Source organism: Rhodnius prolixus, unplaced genomic scaffold (genome assembly GCF_049639745.1).
Source record: "Rhodnius prolixus isolate KJV_2025 unplaced genomic scaffold, Rpr scaffold_2, whole genome shotgun sequence".
NCBI classification, from domain to species: Eukaryota; Metazoa; Arthropoda; class Insecta; order Hemiptera; family Reduviidae; genus Rhodnius; species Rhodnius prolixus.
In genome coordinates, this window is record NW_027411592.1 from 63,303,720 (window position 1) to 63,322,246 (window position 18,527).

The 18,527-nt window shown below is 33.1% G+C and overlaps 1 protein-coding gene across 4 annotated transcripts in view; it reads left to right on the top strand.

The window, feature by feature from the left end:
* Positions 1–18,527, top strand: part of hiw (MYC binding protein highwire) — a 305,440-nt gene that overhangs the window by 14,457 nt on the left and 272,456 nt on the right. For all 4 annotated transcript variants that reach the window (XM_074120283.1, XM_074120285.1, XM_074120284.1 and 1 more), the window contains exons 4-28: positions 7,870–8,023; positions 8,117–8,310; positions 9,597–9,729; positions 9,815–10,008; positions 10,095–10,256; positions 10,847–11,065; positions 11,154–11,376; positions 11,462–11,629; positions 11,721–11,873; positions 12,224–12,428; positions 12,535–12,692; positions 13,212–13,469; positions 13,559–13,708; positions 14,123–14,319; positions 14,405–14,660; positions 15,100–15,253; positions 15,646–15,917; positions 15,994–16,121; positions 16,221–16,355; positions 16,473–16,564; positions 16,650–16,830; positions 17,000–17,207; positions 17,679–17,807; positions 17,903–18,042; positions 18,261–18,488. In XM_074120283.1, the coding sequence (XP_073976384.1) occupies positions 7,870–8,023; positions 8,117–8,310; positions 9,597–9,729; positions 9,815–10,008; positions 10,095–10,256; positions 10,847–11,065; positions 11,154–11,376; positions 11,462–11,629; positions 11,721–11,873; positions 12,224–12,428; positions 12,535–12,692; positions 13,212–13,469; positions 13,559–13,708; positions 14,123–14,319; positions 14,405–14,660; positions 15,100–15,253; positions 15,646–15,917; positions 15,994–16,121; positions 16,221–16,355; positions 16,473–16,564; positions 16,650–16,830; positions 17,000–17,207; positions 17,679–17,807; positions 17,903–18,042; positions 18,261–18,488 (4,491 nt within the window). The remainder of the gene's footprint in view (positions 1–7,869; positions 8,024–8,116; positions 8,311–9,596; positions 9,730–9,814; positions 10,009–10,094; positions 10,257–10,846; positions 11,066–11,153; positions 11,377–11,461; positions 11,630–11,720; positions 11,874–12,223; positions 12,429–12,534; positions 12,693–13,211; positions 13,470–13,558; positions 13,709–14,122; positions 14,320–14,404; positions 14,661–15,099; positions 15,254–15,645; positions 15,918–15,993; positions 16,122–16,220; positions 16,356–16,472; positions 16,565–16,649; positions 16,831–16,999; positions 17,208–17,678; positions 17,808–17,902; positions 18,043–18,260; positions 18,489–18,527) is intronic.

Here is an 18,527-nt window from a genome sequence, read left to right on the forward strand (position 1 = left end):
AAGTAATCATTGAATTCTGATAAACAAGAAGAGAGATATAGAGATTTGAAGTTTGAAGGTATTTAGAAACCTCTAAAATTTAACCCTCTATATCTCAATAACTATTATCAGTAAAACATTGCTATTTATGTCAGGTATAGAGCTTTATTTTCTCTACCATTAGGTAAAGAAATCATTGAATTCTGATGAACAGGAAGAGAGGTATAGAGGTTTAAAATTTGAACATATTTAGAAAACTCTAAAATTTAACATTCTATATCTCAATAACTATTATAACTAGAACATTGCAATTTACGTCAGTTATAGACCTTTGTTTCTTCTACAATTAGGTAAAGAAATCATTGAATTCTGATGATCAGGAAGAGAGTTATAGAGGTTTGAAATTTGAACGTATTTAGAAACCTCTAAAATTTAACCCTGTATATCTCAATAACTTTTATGACTAGAACATTGCAATTTACGTCAGTTATAGAGCTTTGTTTTCTCTACAATTAGGTAAAGAAATCATTAAATTCTGATGAACAGGAAGAGAGATATAGAGATTTGAAATTTGAAGGTATTTGCAAACCACCGAAATTTAACCTTCTACATCTCAAAAACTATTATCAGTAATATATTGCTATTTATGTCAGTTATAGACGTTTGTTTTCTATACAATTGGGTAAAGTAATCATTGAATTCTGATGAACAGGAAGAGAGTTATAGAAGTTTGAAATTTGAACGTATTTAGAAACCTCTAAAATTTAACCTTTTATATCTCAATAACTATTATCAGTAAAACATTGCTATTTATGTCAGTTATAGACCTTTGTTTTCTCTACAATTGGGTAAAGTAATCATTTAATTCTGATGAACAAGAAGAGAGATATAGAGATTTGAAATTTGAAGGTATTTGCAAACCACGGAAATTTAACCTTTTATATCTCACTAACTATTATCAGTAAAACATTGCTATTTATGTCAGTTATAGACCTTTGTTTTCTATACAATTGGGTAATGTAATCATTGAATTCTGATAAACAAGAAGAGAGATATAGAGATTTGAAATATAAAGGTATTTGCTAACCTCCGAAATTTAACCATCTATATCTCAATAACTATTATCAGTAAAACATTGCTATTTATTTCAGTTATAGACCTTTGTTTTCTCTACAATTGGGTAAAGAAATCATTGAATTCTGACGAACCAGAAGAGAGATATAGAGATTTGAAATTTGAAGGTATTTGCAAACCACGGAAATTTAACCCTCTATATCTCAATAACTATTATCAGTAAAACATTGCTATTTATTTCAGTTATAGACCTTTGTTTTCTCTACAATTGGGTAAAGTAATCATTGAATTCTGATAAACAAGAAGAGAGATATAGAGATTTGAAATATAAAGGTATTTGCTAACCACCGAAATTTAACCATCTATATCTCAATAACTATTATCAGTAAAACATTGCTATTTATTTCAGTTATAGACCTTTGTTTTCTCTACAATTGGGTAAAGTAATCATTGAATTCTGATAAACAAGAAGAGAGATATAGAGATTTGAAATATAAAGGTATTTGCTAACCACCGAAATTTAACCATCTATATCTCAATAACTATTATCAGTAAAACATTGCTATTTATTTCAGTTATAGACCTTTGTTTTCTCTACAATTGGGTAAAGTAATCATTTAATTGTGATGAACAAGAAGAGAGATATAGAGATTTGAAATTTGAAGTTATTTGCAAACCACGGAAATTTAACCTTTTATATCTCAATAACTATTATCAGTAAAACATTGCTATTTATGTCAGTTATAGACCTTTGTTTTCTATACAATTGGGTAATGTAATCATTGAATTCTGATAAACAAGAAGAGAGATATAGAGATTTGAAATATAAAGGTATTTGCTAACCACCGAAATTTAACCATCTATATCTCAATAACTATTATCAGTAAAACATTGCTGTTTATTTCAGTTATAGACCTTTGTTTTCTCTACAATTGGGTAAAGTAATCATTTAATTGTGATGAACAGGAAGAGAGTTATAGAAGTTTGAAATTTGAACGTATTTAGAAACCTCTAAAATTTAACCTTTTATATCTCAATAACTATTATCAGTAAAACATTGCTATTTATGTCAGTTATAGACCTTTGTTTTCTCTACAATTGGGTAAAGTAATCATTTAATTGTGATGAACAAGAAGAGAGATATAGAGATTTGAAATTTGAAGTTATTTGCAAACCACGGAAATTTAACCTTTTATATCTCAATAACTATTATCAGTAAAACATTGCTATTTATGTCAGTTATAGACCTTTGTTTTCTATACAATTGGGTAATGTAATCATTGAATTCTGATAAACAAGAAGAGAGATATAGAGATTTGAAATATAAAGGTATTTGCTAACCACCGAAATTTAACCATCTATATCTCAATAACTATTATCAGTAAAACATTGCTATTTATTTCAGTTATAGACCTTTGTTTTCTCTACAATTGGGTAAAGTAATCATTGAATTCTGATGAACAGGAAGAGAGTTATAGAAGTTTGAAATTTGAACGTATTTAGAAACCTCTAAAATTTAACCTTTTATATCTCAATAACTATTATCAGTAAAACATTGCTATTTATGTCAGTTATAGACCTTTGTTTTCTATACAATTGGGTAATGTAATCATTGAATTCTGATAAACAAGAAGAGAGATATAGAGATTTGAAATATAAAGGTATTTGCTAACCACCGAAATTTAACCATCTATATCTCAATAACTATTATCAGTAAAACATTGCTATTTATGTCAGTTATAGACCTTTGTTTTCTCTACAATTGGGTAAAGTAATCATTTAATTGTGATGAACAAGAAGAGAGATATAGAGATTTGAAATTTGAAGTTATTTGCAAACCACGGAAATTTAACCTTTTATATCTCAATAACTATTATCAGTAAAACATTGCTATTTATGTCAGTTATAGACCTTTGTTTTCTCTACAATTGGGTAAAGTAATCATTGAATTCTGATGAACAGGAAGAGAGTTATAGAAGTTTGAAATTTGAACGTATTTAGAAACCTCTAAAATTTAACCCTCTATATCTCAATAACTATTATCAGTAAAACATTGCTATTTATGTCAGTTATAGACCTTTGTTTTCTCTACAATTGGGTAAAGTAATCATTGAATTCTGATGAACAGGAAGAGAGTTATAGAAGTTGGAAATTTGAACGTATTTAGAAACCTCTAAAATTTAACCCTCTATATCTCAAAAACTATAATCAGTAATTCATTGCTATTTATATCAGTTATAGACCTTTGTTTTCTATACAATTGGGTAATGTAATCATTGAATTCTGATAAACAAGAAGAGAGATATAGAGATTTGAAATATAAAGGTATTTGCTAACCACCGAAATTTAACCATCTATATCTCAATAACTATTATCAGTAAAACATTGCTATTTATTTCAGTTATAGACCTTTGTTTTCTATACAATTGGGTAATGTAATCATTGAATTCTGATAAACAAGAAGAGAGATATAGAGATTTGAAATATAAAGGTATTTGCTAACCACCGAAATTTAACCATCTATATCTCAATAACTATTATCAGTAATACATTGCTATTTATGTCAGTTATAGACCTTTGGTTTCTCTACAATTGGGCAAAGTAATCATTTAATTCTGATGAACAAGATGAGAGATATAGAGATTTGAAATATAAAGGTATTTGCTAACCACCGAAATTTAACCATCTATATCTCAATAACTATTATCAGTAAAACATTGCTATTTATGTCAGTTATAGACCTTTGTTTTCTATACAATTGGGTAATGTAATCATTGAATTCTGATAAACAAGAAGAGAGATATAGAGATTTGAAATATAAAGGTATTTGCTAACCACCGAAATTTAACCATCTATATCTCAATAACTATTATCAGTAAAACATTGCTATTTATATCAGTTATAGACCTTTGTTTTCTCTACAATTGGGTAAAGTAATCATTGAATTCTGACGAACCAGAAGAGAGATATAGAGATTTGAAATTTGAAGGTATTTGCAAACCACGGAAATTTATCCCTCTATATATCAATAACTATTATCAGTAATACATTGCTATTTATGTTAGTTATAGACCTTTGGTTTCTCTACAATTGGGCAAAGTAATCATTTAATTCTGATGAACAAGATGAGAGATATAGAGATTTGAAATTTGAACGTATTTAGAAACCTCTAAAATTTAACCCTCTATATCTCAAAAACTATAATCAGTAAAACATTGCTATTTATGTCAGTTATAGACCTTTGGTTTCTATACAATTGGGTAAAGTAATCATTGAATTCTGATAAACAAGAAGAGAGATATAGAGATTTGAAGTTTGAAGGTATTTGCAAACCACCGAAATTTAACCATCTATATCTCAATAACTATTATCAGTAATACATTGCTATTTATGTTAGTTATAGACTTTGGTTTTCTCTACAATTGGGTAATGTATTCATTGAATTCTGATGAATAAGAAGAGAGTTATAGAGGTTTGAAATTTGAACGTATTTAGAAACCTCTAAAATTTAACCCTGTATATCTCAATAACTTTTATGACTAGAACATTGCAATTTACGTCAGTTATAGAGCTTTGTTTTCTCTACAATTAGGTAAAGAAATCATTAAATTCTGATGAACAGGAAGAGAGATATAGAGATTTGAAATTTGAAGGTATTTGCAAACCACCGAAATTTAACCTTCTACATCTCAAAAACTATTATCAGTAATATATTGCTATTTATGTCAGTTATAGACGTTTGTTTTCTATACAATTGGGTAAAGTAATCATTGAATTCTGATGAACAGGAAGAGAGTTATAGAAGTTTGAAATTTGAACGTATTTAGAAACCTCTAAAATTTAACCCTCTATATCTCAATAACTATTATCAGTAAAACATTGCTATTTATGTCAGTTATAGACCTTTGTTTTCTCTACAATTGGGTAAAGTAATCATTGAATTCTGATGAACAGGAAGAGAGTTATAGAAGTTGGAAATTTGAACGTATTTAGAAACCTCTAAAATTTAACCCTCTATATCTCAAAAACTATAATCAGTAATTCATTGCTATTTATGTTAGTTATAGACCTTGGTTTTCTCTACAATTGGGTAATGTAATCATTGAATTCTGATGAACAGGAAGAGTGTTATAGAAGTTTGAATTTTGAACGTATTTAGAAACCTCTAAAATTTAACCCTCTATATCTCAATAACTATTATCAGTAAAACATTGCTATTTATGTCAGTTATAGACCTTTGTTTTCTATACAATTGGGTAAAGTAATCATTGAATTCTGATAAACAAGAAGAGAGATATAGAGGTTTGAAATTTGAACGTATTTAGAAACCTCTAAAATTTAACCCTCTATATCTCAATAACTATTATCAGTAAAACATTGCTATTTATGTCAGTTATAGACCTTTGTTTTCTCTACAATTGGGTAATGTAATCATTGAATTCTGATGAATAAGAAGAGAGTTATAGAGGTTTGAAATTTGAACGTATTTAGAAACCTCTAAAATTTAACCCTCTATATCTCAATAACTATTATCAGTAAAACATTGCTATTTATGTCAGTTATAGACCTTTGTTTTCTCTACAATTGGGTAAAGTAATAATTGAATTCTGATGATCAGGAAGAGAGTTGTAGAGGTTTGAAATTTGAACGTATTTAGATACCTCTAAAATTTTACTCTCTATATCTCAATAACTATTATGACTAGAACATTGCAATTTACGTCAGTTATAGAGCTTTGTTTTTTCTACAATCAGGTGAAGAAATCATTGAATTCTGATGATCAGGAAGAGAGTTATAGAGGTTTTGAAATTTGAACGTATTTAGAAACCTCTAAAATTTAACCCTGTATATCTTAATAACTTTTATGACTAGAACATTGCAATTTACGTCAGTTATAGAGCTTTGTTTTCTCTACAATTAGGTAAAGAAATCATTGAATTCTGATGAACAGGAAGAGAGTTGTAGAGGTTTGAAATTTGAACGTATTTAGTAACCTCTAAAATTTAACCTTCTATATCTCAATAACTATTATAACTAGAACATTGCAATTTACGTCAGTTATAGAGCTTTGTTTTTTCTACAATCAGGTGAAGAAATCATTGAATTCTGATGAACAGGAAGAGAGTTGTAGAGGTTTGAAATTTGAACGTATTTAGTAACCTCTAAAATTTAACCTTCTATATCTCAATAACTATTACGACTAGAACATTGCAATTTATGTCTGTTATAGAGCTTTGTTTTTTCTACAATCAGGTGAAGAAATCATTGAATTCTGATGAACAGGAAGAGAGTTGTAGAGGTTTGAAATTTGAACGTATTTAGTAACCTCTAAAATTTAACCTTCTATATCTCAATAACTATTATGACTAGAACATTGCAATTTACGTCAGTTATAGAGCTTTGTTTTTTTCTACAATCAGGTGAAGAAATCATTGAATTCTGATGAACAGGAAGAGAGTTGTAGAGGTTTGAAATTTGAACGTATGTAGTAACCTCTAAAATTTAACCTTCTATATCTCAATAACTATTATAACTAGAACATTGCAATTTACGTCAGTTATAGAGCTTTGTTTTTTCTACAATCAGGTGAAGAAATCATTGAATTCTGATGAACAGGAAGAGAGTTGTAGAGGTTTGAAATTTGAACGTATTTAGTAACCTCTAAAATTTAACCTTCTATATCTCAATAACTATTATCAGTAAAACATTGCTATTTATGTCAGTTATAGACCTTTGTTTTCTCTACAATTGGGTAAAGTAATAATTGAATTCTGATGATCAGGAAGAGAGTTGTAGAGGTTTGAAATTTGAACGTATTTAGTAACCTCTAAAATTTAACCTTCTATATCTCAATAACTATTATCAGAGGGAAGGGATTAGCTATGAGGTTAGCATACTGGACTCCCACGCGGAGGTCCCGGGTTCGAATCCAGCAGCTGACCCTTAGATTTTCTCTTCCTAGGAGCTTCTTACAGCTCACTGTCCGGTGATGGACTGTGTTGTCTGTAACGAGAGAACACTGTCCGGAGGCCGGCAGTGCACTGGAAAAAGCTCCGGGCGCTAATAACCTCAGCTGTTGATGCGCAAAAAAAAAAAAAAAAAAATAACTATTATCAGTAAAACATTGCTATTTATGTCAGTTATAGACCTTTGTTTTCTCTACAATTGGGTAATGTAATCATTGAATTCTGATGAATAAGAAGAGAGTTATAGAGGTTTGAAATTTGAACGTATTTAGAAACCTCTAAAATTTAACCCTCTATATCTCAATAACTTTTATGACTAGAACATTGCAATTTACGTCAGTTATAGAGCTTTGTTTTCTCTACAATTAGGTAAAGAAATCATTGAATTCTGATGAACAGGAAGAGAGTTGTAGAGGTTTGAAATTTGAACGTATTTAGTAACCTCTAAAATTTAACCCTTTATACCTCAAAAACTATTATCAGTAATTCATTGCTATTTATGTCAGTTATAGACCTTTGTTTTCTCTACAATTGGGTAAAGTAATCATTGAATTCTGATAAACAAGAAGAGAGATATAAAGGTTTTAAATTTGAAGGTATTTACAAACCACCGAAATTTAACCTTCTAGATCTCAATAACTATTATCAGTAAAACATTGCTATTTATGTCAGTTATAGAGCTTTGTTTTCTCTACAATTTGGTAAGGAAATCATTGAATTCCGATGAACAGGAAGAGAGTTATAGAGGTTTGAAATTTGAGCGTTTTTACAAAACTTTTAAAATTTAACTTTTTCCATAACTTTTATCATTAAAGTATTGCCATTTATAGTATTTCTCTCTCATTTTCAGATTGTAGGCGTGGGTCTTAGAAGTGTTTTTGAACTTATCCGAGAAAGTCGAACTACTCAACCAGCATTATGTAGTAAAGCATTAAGTGCACTTCTGGACGTTGTGCAAGGACATCAACCGGAAGGTCTTAAATTGGAACCGGCTGAAGTGATTGGTAAGGGTTAGAAAAATCTTTGGCTTTCATCAATGTCCTTAATGACTTTGGTAATTATTTGAAAAATAACATGTATTTATCTGATTTATCCAGAACCATTATTAGAACTCTTACTGGAATTGGCAACAATTGCTCCGGAAACTGGCAGTGAAGCGACTCATTTGAAAGCAGTCGCCTGTTCTTGTTTAATTGCTTTGGTGATCGCTCGTGGTGATACTGGAAAATTGTTAAGCGCTCTGGCGGCTCTGTTGATGTGCCCTCAAGCTCTAGCTCAACAGAAAATTCATGTAAGCTTTTCTTCATGTTTCAAATTTTTGACGCTTAGTTTCTACTGGATTTATGGTTCCACAGCAGTCAAGAGTACCATACCTGATCAAATGCTAGATAAGAGGACAGTGGGACAGTTAAATAACTAATCTTTTGCTCTAGAGCTGCTAGAGCAACGTTGATATGGAACAATTTGTATTGCGAACTGATCCTACATAGAAGAAGGGACCGTCAAGTTCATTATAAATTCTCTCTGAAGGGTGATTTTTTCTTCCTAAATCTTACCCATCATGGGTACGAGACTTTTACCGGAAGTTGGAAGTGTAGAAATTATATGGTTTAGGAAACTTTTTTTCGGGAGAATTTCCTTTTCAGAGGAAACAGAATTTCAAAAGTGTGACTTCTAGAAACATTTCAAGATTAACCCTCATACCATAAGATGAATTTTCCTGACACGAACACCAAGGTAGGGTCGGATCCGACCCGATACTATATTTTCTTACTTACAGTGAAAAACTCAAATATAACTCAAAATAACACATTTATTTCTATATAAAATGTAAAAATTTTTTAATAAATTGTATAATTTTATGGCACAATTACCTTAGAATAGACTAATACATGAAGAAATGAACTTGAAAAAGGAACCTTGTCTCAATAAAAATAAAACTGTTTACAAAAAGCTTGAATGAAAATTAAAGTAAAATAGTTGTGTGGTAACAAAATTATCGCATCGTTATGGAAAAAAAATCATTTTATTGTTCGCCATTATCAGTGGGAACAAGTAGGACATATTTTCCAATCGTATTGAGTAATTCCTTTGGAAAACGCTCGTTTTTCAGTCTTTTTCCTACAAGAGGTTGCGTCAAGGAAAATGCAAGGTTCTTGAGAAACGTCGAACGTGCATCTCCAGAGTAACTTTCTTCATTTTTGTTCCACTTGTACAGGACGAAACGTATAACGTTAATACCAAGGTCGGGTCGGATCCGACCTAGAATCTGACTTACTGACAAAAATAAGAACCTAGAGAGCGGAGTGTCACTTACCGAATCGGCGGAAACAGTGTGGTCTCTTCCTAAGGACTCACAGAAAGGGTATACCGAGTCTAATCGCTAAGAGTTAATTGTGGGGGGAACAATGGAAATATATTTTCGCCTCGGGTCGGATACGACCCGCATCTTGTGGTTTGAGGGTTAAGAAAATTAAATAAATTGAACTTACTGCCTAATATTTTTGAAGGATTTTTTGTAAAGCACGTTTTTGAAAAAGTAGATTAAAATATTTACTAATTATTAACAATTTTCAGATGCCAAGCATACTGGGTGCTCTACAAAAAAGTGTTTTAGGTGTGATGCTTGGTAAGACCGTAGCTCCTGATTGGATAACTCACGGTATTCCTAAATCAGCCTTGTTATCTTCTCATCATATACTTAATCAAAGTAAGATATTAGCTATTTTACTACATTTATGTCTTGTAAGTGTGATAAAATTTTTCAAATTCTTCGTATTCTCTCCCCTGATCAGATTTGTACGATGGTGATGCCGCAAAAGGTGGAGGCGAGAAATCGCTGGCTAGTGATGGAAGTTATCTATATATACATTCCAATCGAGGACTGTTCAAGATGGGCTCAGGTTATGGTGGCACCATTAAAGCACACATTTACGCTCATAAACCTGACTTTTTCCCAAATAAAACTGGCTGGCTTGGTTTGGCACAGGTTGGTGATGGTGGTAATTCTTTGTGTTACAAACAATCCCTGAGATAATGTTGAATAATTTTGTATTTTCATAAATTTTTTTCCAGGATAAGTTGTACTTTCGCCTAAAAAGATCTGGTACTGATAAGGGAGAACTTATGGTGGTTGATAGGGAGACGCTGGATGTTAAAGAAATTGGAAGAATTGATATTCCTGGTGTCATGTTTTCAGATGGAGAAAGTCTTGGCATTGTAACGCCTACAAAAGAGGTACAGTAGGCCGTTCCCAAAAGAGATTTGGGCTTTAGTGAGAACCTGGAAATAAAGGAATTATATTTCTTAGAACTTTCAATCTTCTTCCAACACATTTCTACTTCCTGTTACCAAAGTAATTGGGCAGATGCCTATTTTGAGTTCTAAATTTACGTGAACAATGTAGCTCAAAAAAAAAAGGAAGTACTTTGCCGAAAAATTTCTTCTATTTCCCGGAAAATGGCTTTTTATTGAACTCTAGTACTGCACATGAGTAGTTTTATAAATTTTTAAAAGCGTCATTTCAGCTTAATGTACAATTTTGTGATCTGGATAATATTATTATTTTATTTATTTATTTTGAATTCAGAATTTGAAGAAATGTATATTTTAAAACTTTGGCTGTGTTTTTCATGTAAATCGTCTCACTTTAAAAATTTCTTCTCTCATTCTGTCTTGGTCAGAGCTTTAATTTTGACTAGGTTTCATTAAAGTTTAACCATTATACTGTACTTAAGAAATTATTACTGCTCAATGATTTTGAACAATTTTTTTCATTTTTAACGGTTAAAAAATGGTGTTTTAATTTTCACGATTAAAAATTCCAGGACGGCTTCGTAGTTCGTAGTGTCAATCCAGACGCTTCTCCAATGAACTATGTGAGCGAATTACCATTGAAATTGGCTAGGAAATGTGTTGTTGCTTTTGGTTATGCTATATTCGATGAGGACACATCTTTACATAATCTAAATACTGGTGTTGACGAGGAAACCGCTGCCATAGTGTCTGGAAAGGAGTTTTCTTTAGTGAAAACTACAACTGGAAAGGTAGTTCTTTTTTTTTTTTTCTTGTTATTTATCAAACAATGTTTTTTCAGTGGTAAATTTTAATATGCGGTTTTCCTTTTCGGCCCAGGTTCTGTACAGCGGTAAGCCAAGCAGTCTTGGATTGAAACAAGGTGGCGGAGGTGCTGGTGTTAAAGGAGGACACAGTCGTTGGTCTGAACTAGTTATTCCAAAAGGACCGAAGATTGTTCAAGTGTGTGCCGGACATGACGGTCTGCATGCAATCCTGGTAGCAGAAGATGGAAGCATCTACTTCACGGGTACTGCAAGACGTGGTGAAGATGGAGATCACAGTAAGTTTTTCTTTCTAAGCGGGAAGTAAACGGTTTGAAGTCCTCTTGAAGTCCTCTACTTTGTTTTAAAAAATTATAATTTCAGGTAAAGTTCGACGCCAGCCAAAAGCAGTAAAACCGAAGAAAATGTTGAAAGTTGAAGGTTACACAATCGTAAATGCTGCATGTAACAATGGCACAACAGCTTTGGTCACTAAAGATGGCGAACTGCTCATGTTCGGTAAAGATACTACGCATTGTGAACCAAATACGGGTTATTATTATTTTCATTTTCATTATTATTATTATTTCTTTTTATGAAAAATTATTGATTGAACTTAAGGTGATTTTTATGTTCTCTACAGGTTTCGTATCAGATTTAAAAAATGTTCAAGTTAGTCAGGTTGCTCTAGGAAAAGCTCATGCTGTTGTGGTGACCAATAAAGGACATCTCTATACATTTGGGATTAATAATAAAGGTCAATGTGGAAGAGAATTTACGCCTCAAGTCAAAGAAGGTTTGTTTTTTTTTTTTAATTTCGATTTAAGTATTTAATTAATTTGAGAAAATGTACACTTAAGAATAAAATTAGGCAAACTTGAGATATTACGAGTAATGCCAAAGAAGTAATCATTTAGTTTTTCTTTGAAAGATCTTTCCAGAGAATTTTATTGTTTTTGATTTGTGAGGAATCTAAGAGTTCGGTTTCATTAAATGGGAAAGGAATAGATTTCACGAATTCAAGACAGGGAGAAGGCAGTTAATTCCCCACCATTTGATGGGCTCTCGGTCATAAATCTTAGCCTGTCCCTTTAATCCCTATCATTATGTTTATGTTTTGCTTATCCTTGTTTTTTTTTTGTTCAGCTGCAATAGTTGCTATGGAAACCACGGTAGAAGAAGAAGGTTGTGACGAAGAGGAAGGTGAATGGGTAGATGAAGGAGGAATGTGTCCTCCAGGACAACATAAATGGAAACAAGATCTCTGTATGGTGTGTACAGTTTGCCGGGAGTGCACAGGATACAGTATATCCTGTCTTAGCAGTATGCGGCCGGATAGAATTCCTGGCCAGTAGGTTCCATTTTTTAATTTTCTAGTGCTAGGAATAGAGTTTTAAATATTTTTCTTTGATGGTCAATAATTTTATTGATGCGAATGAATTTTTGTTTTTCCCTAGGGAATGCGGTTGTGGAGAAGGAGATTCTGGGTGTTCTCAGTGTGGTGCGTGTCGCATTTGTGCTAGAGAAAACGTGGATAATTCAGAGATGGCTATTTTGGGCCCTAGCGGAGCAAGTGACATTGCTGGAATGATGCGATTGGATCTTATCTTTGGAGGTATGCTTTTGTTAATTTAGTCCTTTCAATAGTTCTCATTAGTGCAGCTATCGCCGTCAGAGATTTAGTCAGAGTTGTCTAGACCGATCGCTTTGCTAAGGCCATTGCTGAGTAGAATCTAAACAGACAGAGAGAGATTTTTTTCTCTCAAACAGCCAGACTACGCTGTAGTCATTAGTTGGTAAATCGAACTCATCCCTAGTTTGGTATGTAGACATTCCCAGAGGCTGCATGACAGGACAACAAAGTTATCCTGATCATTCTGTATGTTTACAATTTTAAATTATTCAGATAAAGTAATTTTCATTACGTAATATTGCACATTAAGCTTTCAGCATCATTTTCCTTATCAAAGGTCTACTCAGCGATAGAAAGCACCCAGTTTTGTAATTCAATTTTTACAGTGAAATGTAGCATACTTATGCTAAACGGTGATCGACCGCTGTGTAAATTTGCTCATATCCACCAAAATAACTCATTTATCTTTCTGAACTCCGTTTGACTCTTGTGTGATTTAAGCTAACGGAGCTATAATCGGCGGCCGGCCAGGAGGTCGATTCCAAGACCACTTACAGTATCGCCTTGAAGAGAGAAAGCAACGTCAACGAGCCAAACTTGGTCAGAGTAAACATTCTTCAGTGTTGAAGATGAAAGGCAGTTCGGCGAGAAGTAGCAGCAGTGGTATAGCTTCTTCGTCGTCACCTCTGCCATCTCAGGCTAAAGTTCTATTGTCTTGTAAGACTCCTATAACGTCAGTTTCTCCTAGTCATCTTTCTAGTAAGTAATCTGAGCGACTAGGCTATTAGTTAAATCAGTATTAATAAAAAAATCAGCTTCTAGTAATTGTTTCTACAAAAATATTTCAGGTAGTGACGTGGGCATGCCTCTTAATAAAGAAGGAGTCGGAAGTGACGTAGAGAGAGATGCAAGTAGAGTAACTTCGTTGCCACCAGCAAGAGTACATCTGCCCATCGACAGTCCTGTAGTTCAAGTTGCATGTGGTCTTCATCATACAGGTAAGTCAAAAAAAGGAAAACTCGTGTTTACTCCCTTTTGGTTTTTACCAAAATCTGTTAAATGGAAGTGAGAATGTTTTTTTTTTTTCATTTATCGAAAACCAATTAAATAATCGGTTTAAATGATCGATCAATTTTGAAATTGAAACTTTTTTCGTGAACACTGATTTTAGGAGGGTTACCGACGTACTAAAGTGCCATCTCTTTGCATTGTACCGTATAATGGTACTGTGAATAACCTCTTTGTTGGAATACATGAACTGTGCGGTATCTCAGATTGGAAGATCGTGACATACCACGAAGCAACACAAAACATTCCTTCATCCAAACCTTTGAATGCTTTGAAGTCCCACATCTGAAAATTAGCACAACCAAATATTAGCAGATTTTTAAGTACTAATAATTTCTTTGCAGTTGTCCTGGTACAGAGTGGAGAAGTTTATACGTTCGGCAGTAACAGCTATGGTCAGTTGGGAGTTGGTGACGTGATGGTCAGAGGCGGGCCGGTTCAAGTGAAACTACCCGCTGCTGCCACACACATTGCCGCAGGCAGCAATCATACAGTTATATTAACATCCAAAGGTCATGTTTACACTTTTGGAGCTCATCAGGTATATTATTGAAGGATTAAACAATTTTTCTTTTCAAAATTCGCTAGAAATGATGTATTAATTAATTGTTTTATCCTTTTTTCAGAAAAGTCAGCTAGGGAGAGGCATGGGAAGTAATGGTCCCGGTCCAGCGGGAGAAGGTTCAAGTAAACGTACAGATCCGTCAAGATCACCCTGGCATTCCATTCCTGGACCGTTGAGCTGGGTTGGTCCAAGACAGGGACGTCGGGCAACATGGGTTGGAGCATCAGCCGATCAAACTTATCTGAAAGTTGATGAAAGCTTAATCAATTCAGTTTCTTTGAATCAGTCCACGATAATGGCTAATAAAACCTCTATTCGTAAGTATATTAAATGGAAATTAAATTTATCATCAAAGAAAAAGGTCACTGCAATAATTGACAAATGTGGCATAACCAAAACTCTTCGGTATGGAAGGCCAATGCACAAAAATTGTGGGTTAGCCATATCTTGTACCCATTTTACGCCAATTTGTGTCCAACAGTAAGTTGGTTTTACATGCGCAAACATGTATAATTGCACTCAGTTTCGTGTTATAATTAATAAAATAAAAAGCTGAAATTATGTTAAGAAGTCTTCCAGTTGAATTATTAAAAATCACGTTTTGTGCATACATCCACATATACAAGAAAAAGAGGTTATGTTTTACCACAGTTTTTAAAAGCAGCTGTGACGTATTTCCTTGTAAGAACTAATGAAAAAAATTTATTTTTCAAAATAATCACTGAATTATCGATTCATAATTTCTTTTTTTTACAGTTCTGGTACCAAAAAAATGTGAACAAGATAAATCATTTCGATGTTTAGTGATAAACAAACGTGATGGAAACTGTTGCAGTTTTAGTGAAGAATCTCAAGTGGATTTTTCACAGAAAATTGTTTGTTTAGATCCGGTTTATAATGTATTGTGGAGGTAAGGTTGTTTGATGGTTATAATTGTTGTTTTTATAATTTTTTTGACGGTAGTTTTAATGGTAGGGAACATTTTTGGATGTTATCAAATTTAATACAAAGTCAAATAGTAAAAGTTCCAAGTTGGAAGAAAGTAAAAGGATTTCCGCTTCTAGATCTTTATGGTTGACCCAAATTAAAAAATAAATAAGACAATATCGACACAAACCGAATGTTCAACAATAAAATGCAGAATCGCACCTGAGCCTCCTATGATTTAACTACAAATCAGACAATAAATCCAATGAGATGCCCTTCCTCCGTCATTCAGTCCGGAACAAAGACCTTGAACTAATATCCTCTCATTTCATATTACCAGATAACCACTGAAATAAAAATTTATGTTATTTGCAGCTACCAAGACGGCCATCTGTACTGTTACAATACAGTCTGTTGTGAGGCAGAATTTGGCCGATGGTCCATAATTAGCGGTCAATTGGCTTTGCCAACTTCACCAGGAATGGCTGTCACAAGATCCCAGGCGGCGTTGCATTTACTGGCCGCTCTGGACACACTTACAGCCACAGAACATGTTCTTTGTCCTTCGGCGGATGAAAAGCGAGCACGACAAGCGCAAACAAAGGTCTACAGTAAGGAGGATTTTTCAACTGTTGGCCGATTTGAGTGTAAGTTTTAGAGAGCAAAAATCATTGTGAATCAGACTTTTTGTTTTTGCTGATTTTCTCCGAATCTATTTCCAAGGTCATGGAGGCGGTTGGGGCTATTCAGGCCATTCTATCGAGGCTATCAGATTTATGGCAGACACTGACATTCTGATGGGAGGTTTTGGTTTGTTCGGAGGACGCGGAGAGTATACTGGCAAGATTAAGGTAGGTATTTTGCTTCAGGGTTTCTAAAATTTTGATTTCCATAATGCCTTTTTTTTTTTAAAGTCACCAATAATTACTGATTCATTCTCGGATTTCCAGCTGTTTGATATCGGCACCGAAGGCGGCGAGCAAGAGAGTGATGGTGAATTACTGGCAGAAACTGAAGAAATCCCGTATGAATGTGGGCCTAGACAAAAATATCCTATGCTTTTTGAAGAGCCTATGCCATTAATAGTAAGTTAATTTTTTTTCTCGCTCTCTAAAGTGGGTATTTCTGTAAACTTCGTATCGGCATTTTATAAGCTTCTAATACATTATAATAAGTTTAGTAACAAATACTTCGAAATACAGGCAAATAGATGGTACGTAGCTTGGGCAAGAGTCAGCGGTCCATCTAGTGATTGTGGTTCCAGTGGACAGGGCATGGTAACTACAGAAGACCAGTAAGTGAGACCTAGCAAAAGTTTCATTGAAATTCATCTAATTATTGTATCAATTATCATTATTGTTTTCCTTTGAATTTTCCAGAGTTGTATTCTATTTTAAATCATCCAAAAAATCAAACAATGGAACCGACGTAAACGCTGGACAAATTCCCCAGTTACTTTATAAAGTGGTAACACCTGAAAGTCAAACACCGAACAGGCAGACAGATTCCACAGAACCGGCTTGTATACTATCTAGAGAATTTTCCAGAACTGTGACTAGGGTAAATTATAAACATAATATTTAGTTTGTACAATTTTGTGTTGAATACCAAACAAAATTATCGATGTCCAGGCCTCGAGATTTTGATAATTGAGCTTTCATTTTTTCATTATTATTTTCTTTGTTATTAAGTACTTTATTTCTTTACATTAAGTACGTTTATTTAACAGGAAGGATTGCAGTCTTTATTAGCCTTACTTCAGTGGAGTTGGAACACTTTTAAGGTCGGCCTGCTGGAGATGGTCAATACGATTTATGTCTGTAATGAACAATACGATTTCCAATTGGCTATACAAGAACAAGAAAGGCTGGTCTATATTACTAAAGCTTGTCTCAGACTTTTAAGAATGTATACGAATGAAAATTATCCAAATCAGAGTTAGTAAGATTAAGTGTTTTTTTTCAAAGTTAGATTTTCTAGTTGTTTATTTTCAAAGATGTAGACAGATTAAGGGTAATAATGTAACGGGAAATATCCATTTCGGTGCCCATTGAATTGGGAAAAATGCTTTTTAGAAAATAGCCTGAGACTGTGAATGAACAAATACTTGCAGGAAGTTGAAAGTTATTACTTTCATCGGAACCTGCAAGAAACTCTCGTGATCGGTAGCGTGAACCCTATAGCTTCCGTTTACCATCGATCTTCTCGCTTTTGTGTGATAATATTTTAGTTTTGGATTGAGTTTAAGGAAGTGTTCTTAGATGTGACGATTTTCTCAAGAGTTCTTTTATTATAGACAACATTTAGTTAAAAATTAAACTTAAGATTAGTAGTTTTTGAAAAATTTGTATGAATTTAAACACCTACTTATGACAATAACTTTTAATTCTGTCTAAATTCATTTCCAGTACCTTGCAAAAGACAATTACCTGAATCAGTATTATTGGCCGAGTGTATTGGCGACATTAGAGCTTTGTTGAAGCAGATCTTATCCGACACATCGGTAAAATGTGATCCAAGACCTAAAGGTATATTAGGTGAGGAAATCTCTTTAATTTTTTTGTATTAATTAATTAAATTTATAGAATCTACGTTATAATTCTGTTGCTCTTTTACTGTTATCATCTAACAGCTGTGGGCACAAACAAAAGACTTGTGGAAGAAATAATGAATGAATGCCATCAGACGTTTGTTGCTTGTTTCCACGCCTTCTACCCAACTGCTTATCTAAAATGGACGGCATTGTGCGATCTATTGGCTAATATTAATAAGGTAGATAGCTAAACTATTTATCTAGCAATAGTTTTCCATGATCTGGAACCTAAATAGCTTTGTGTTAATTTCTTTGAATACTTCCATTGAACCTGATAGTAACTTAGCGAAGGATATTCGTCGACTAAAAATGCCACATTACCGATTTATTTTGTTTTTATTATTTCGAGAATTGGAATCTTTTGTGTAGTTTACCTGTCTTCTTTTTTTCTTTACAGAAAAACAATGAGGGCGTAGACCAGCTGTTAACTTCTATGCTAGCCTCTTTACGCTGCCCGTCAGTACGGCTACGTTCAACTTTTCCTATACTCGGTCCTAACATGGATGCACCAGATTCACTGAAGAAACAATTATCACCTTCAGACAATTCAGGCCTGCCAATGATGCCATGCATTGATACGCATCATTATCCAATTTTAGTTGAACAAATGAGCTATAGGAGTCAGGTAAGGCTAGAATTTCAATTTAATTAATATCGTTTTTTT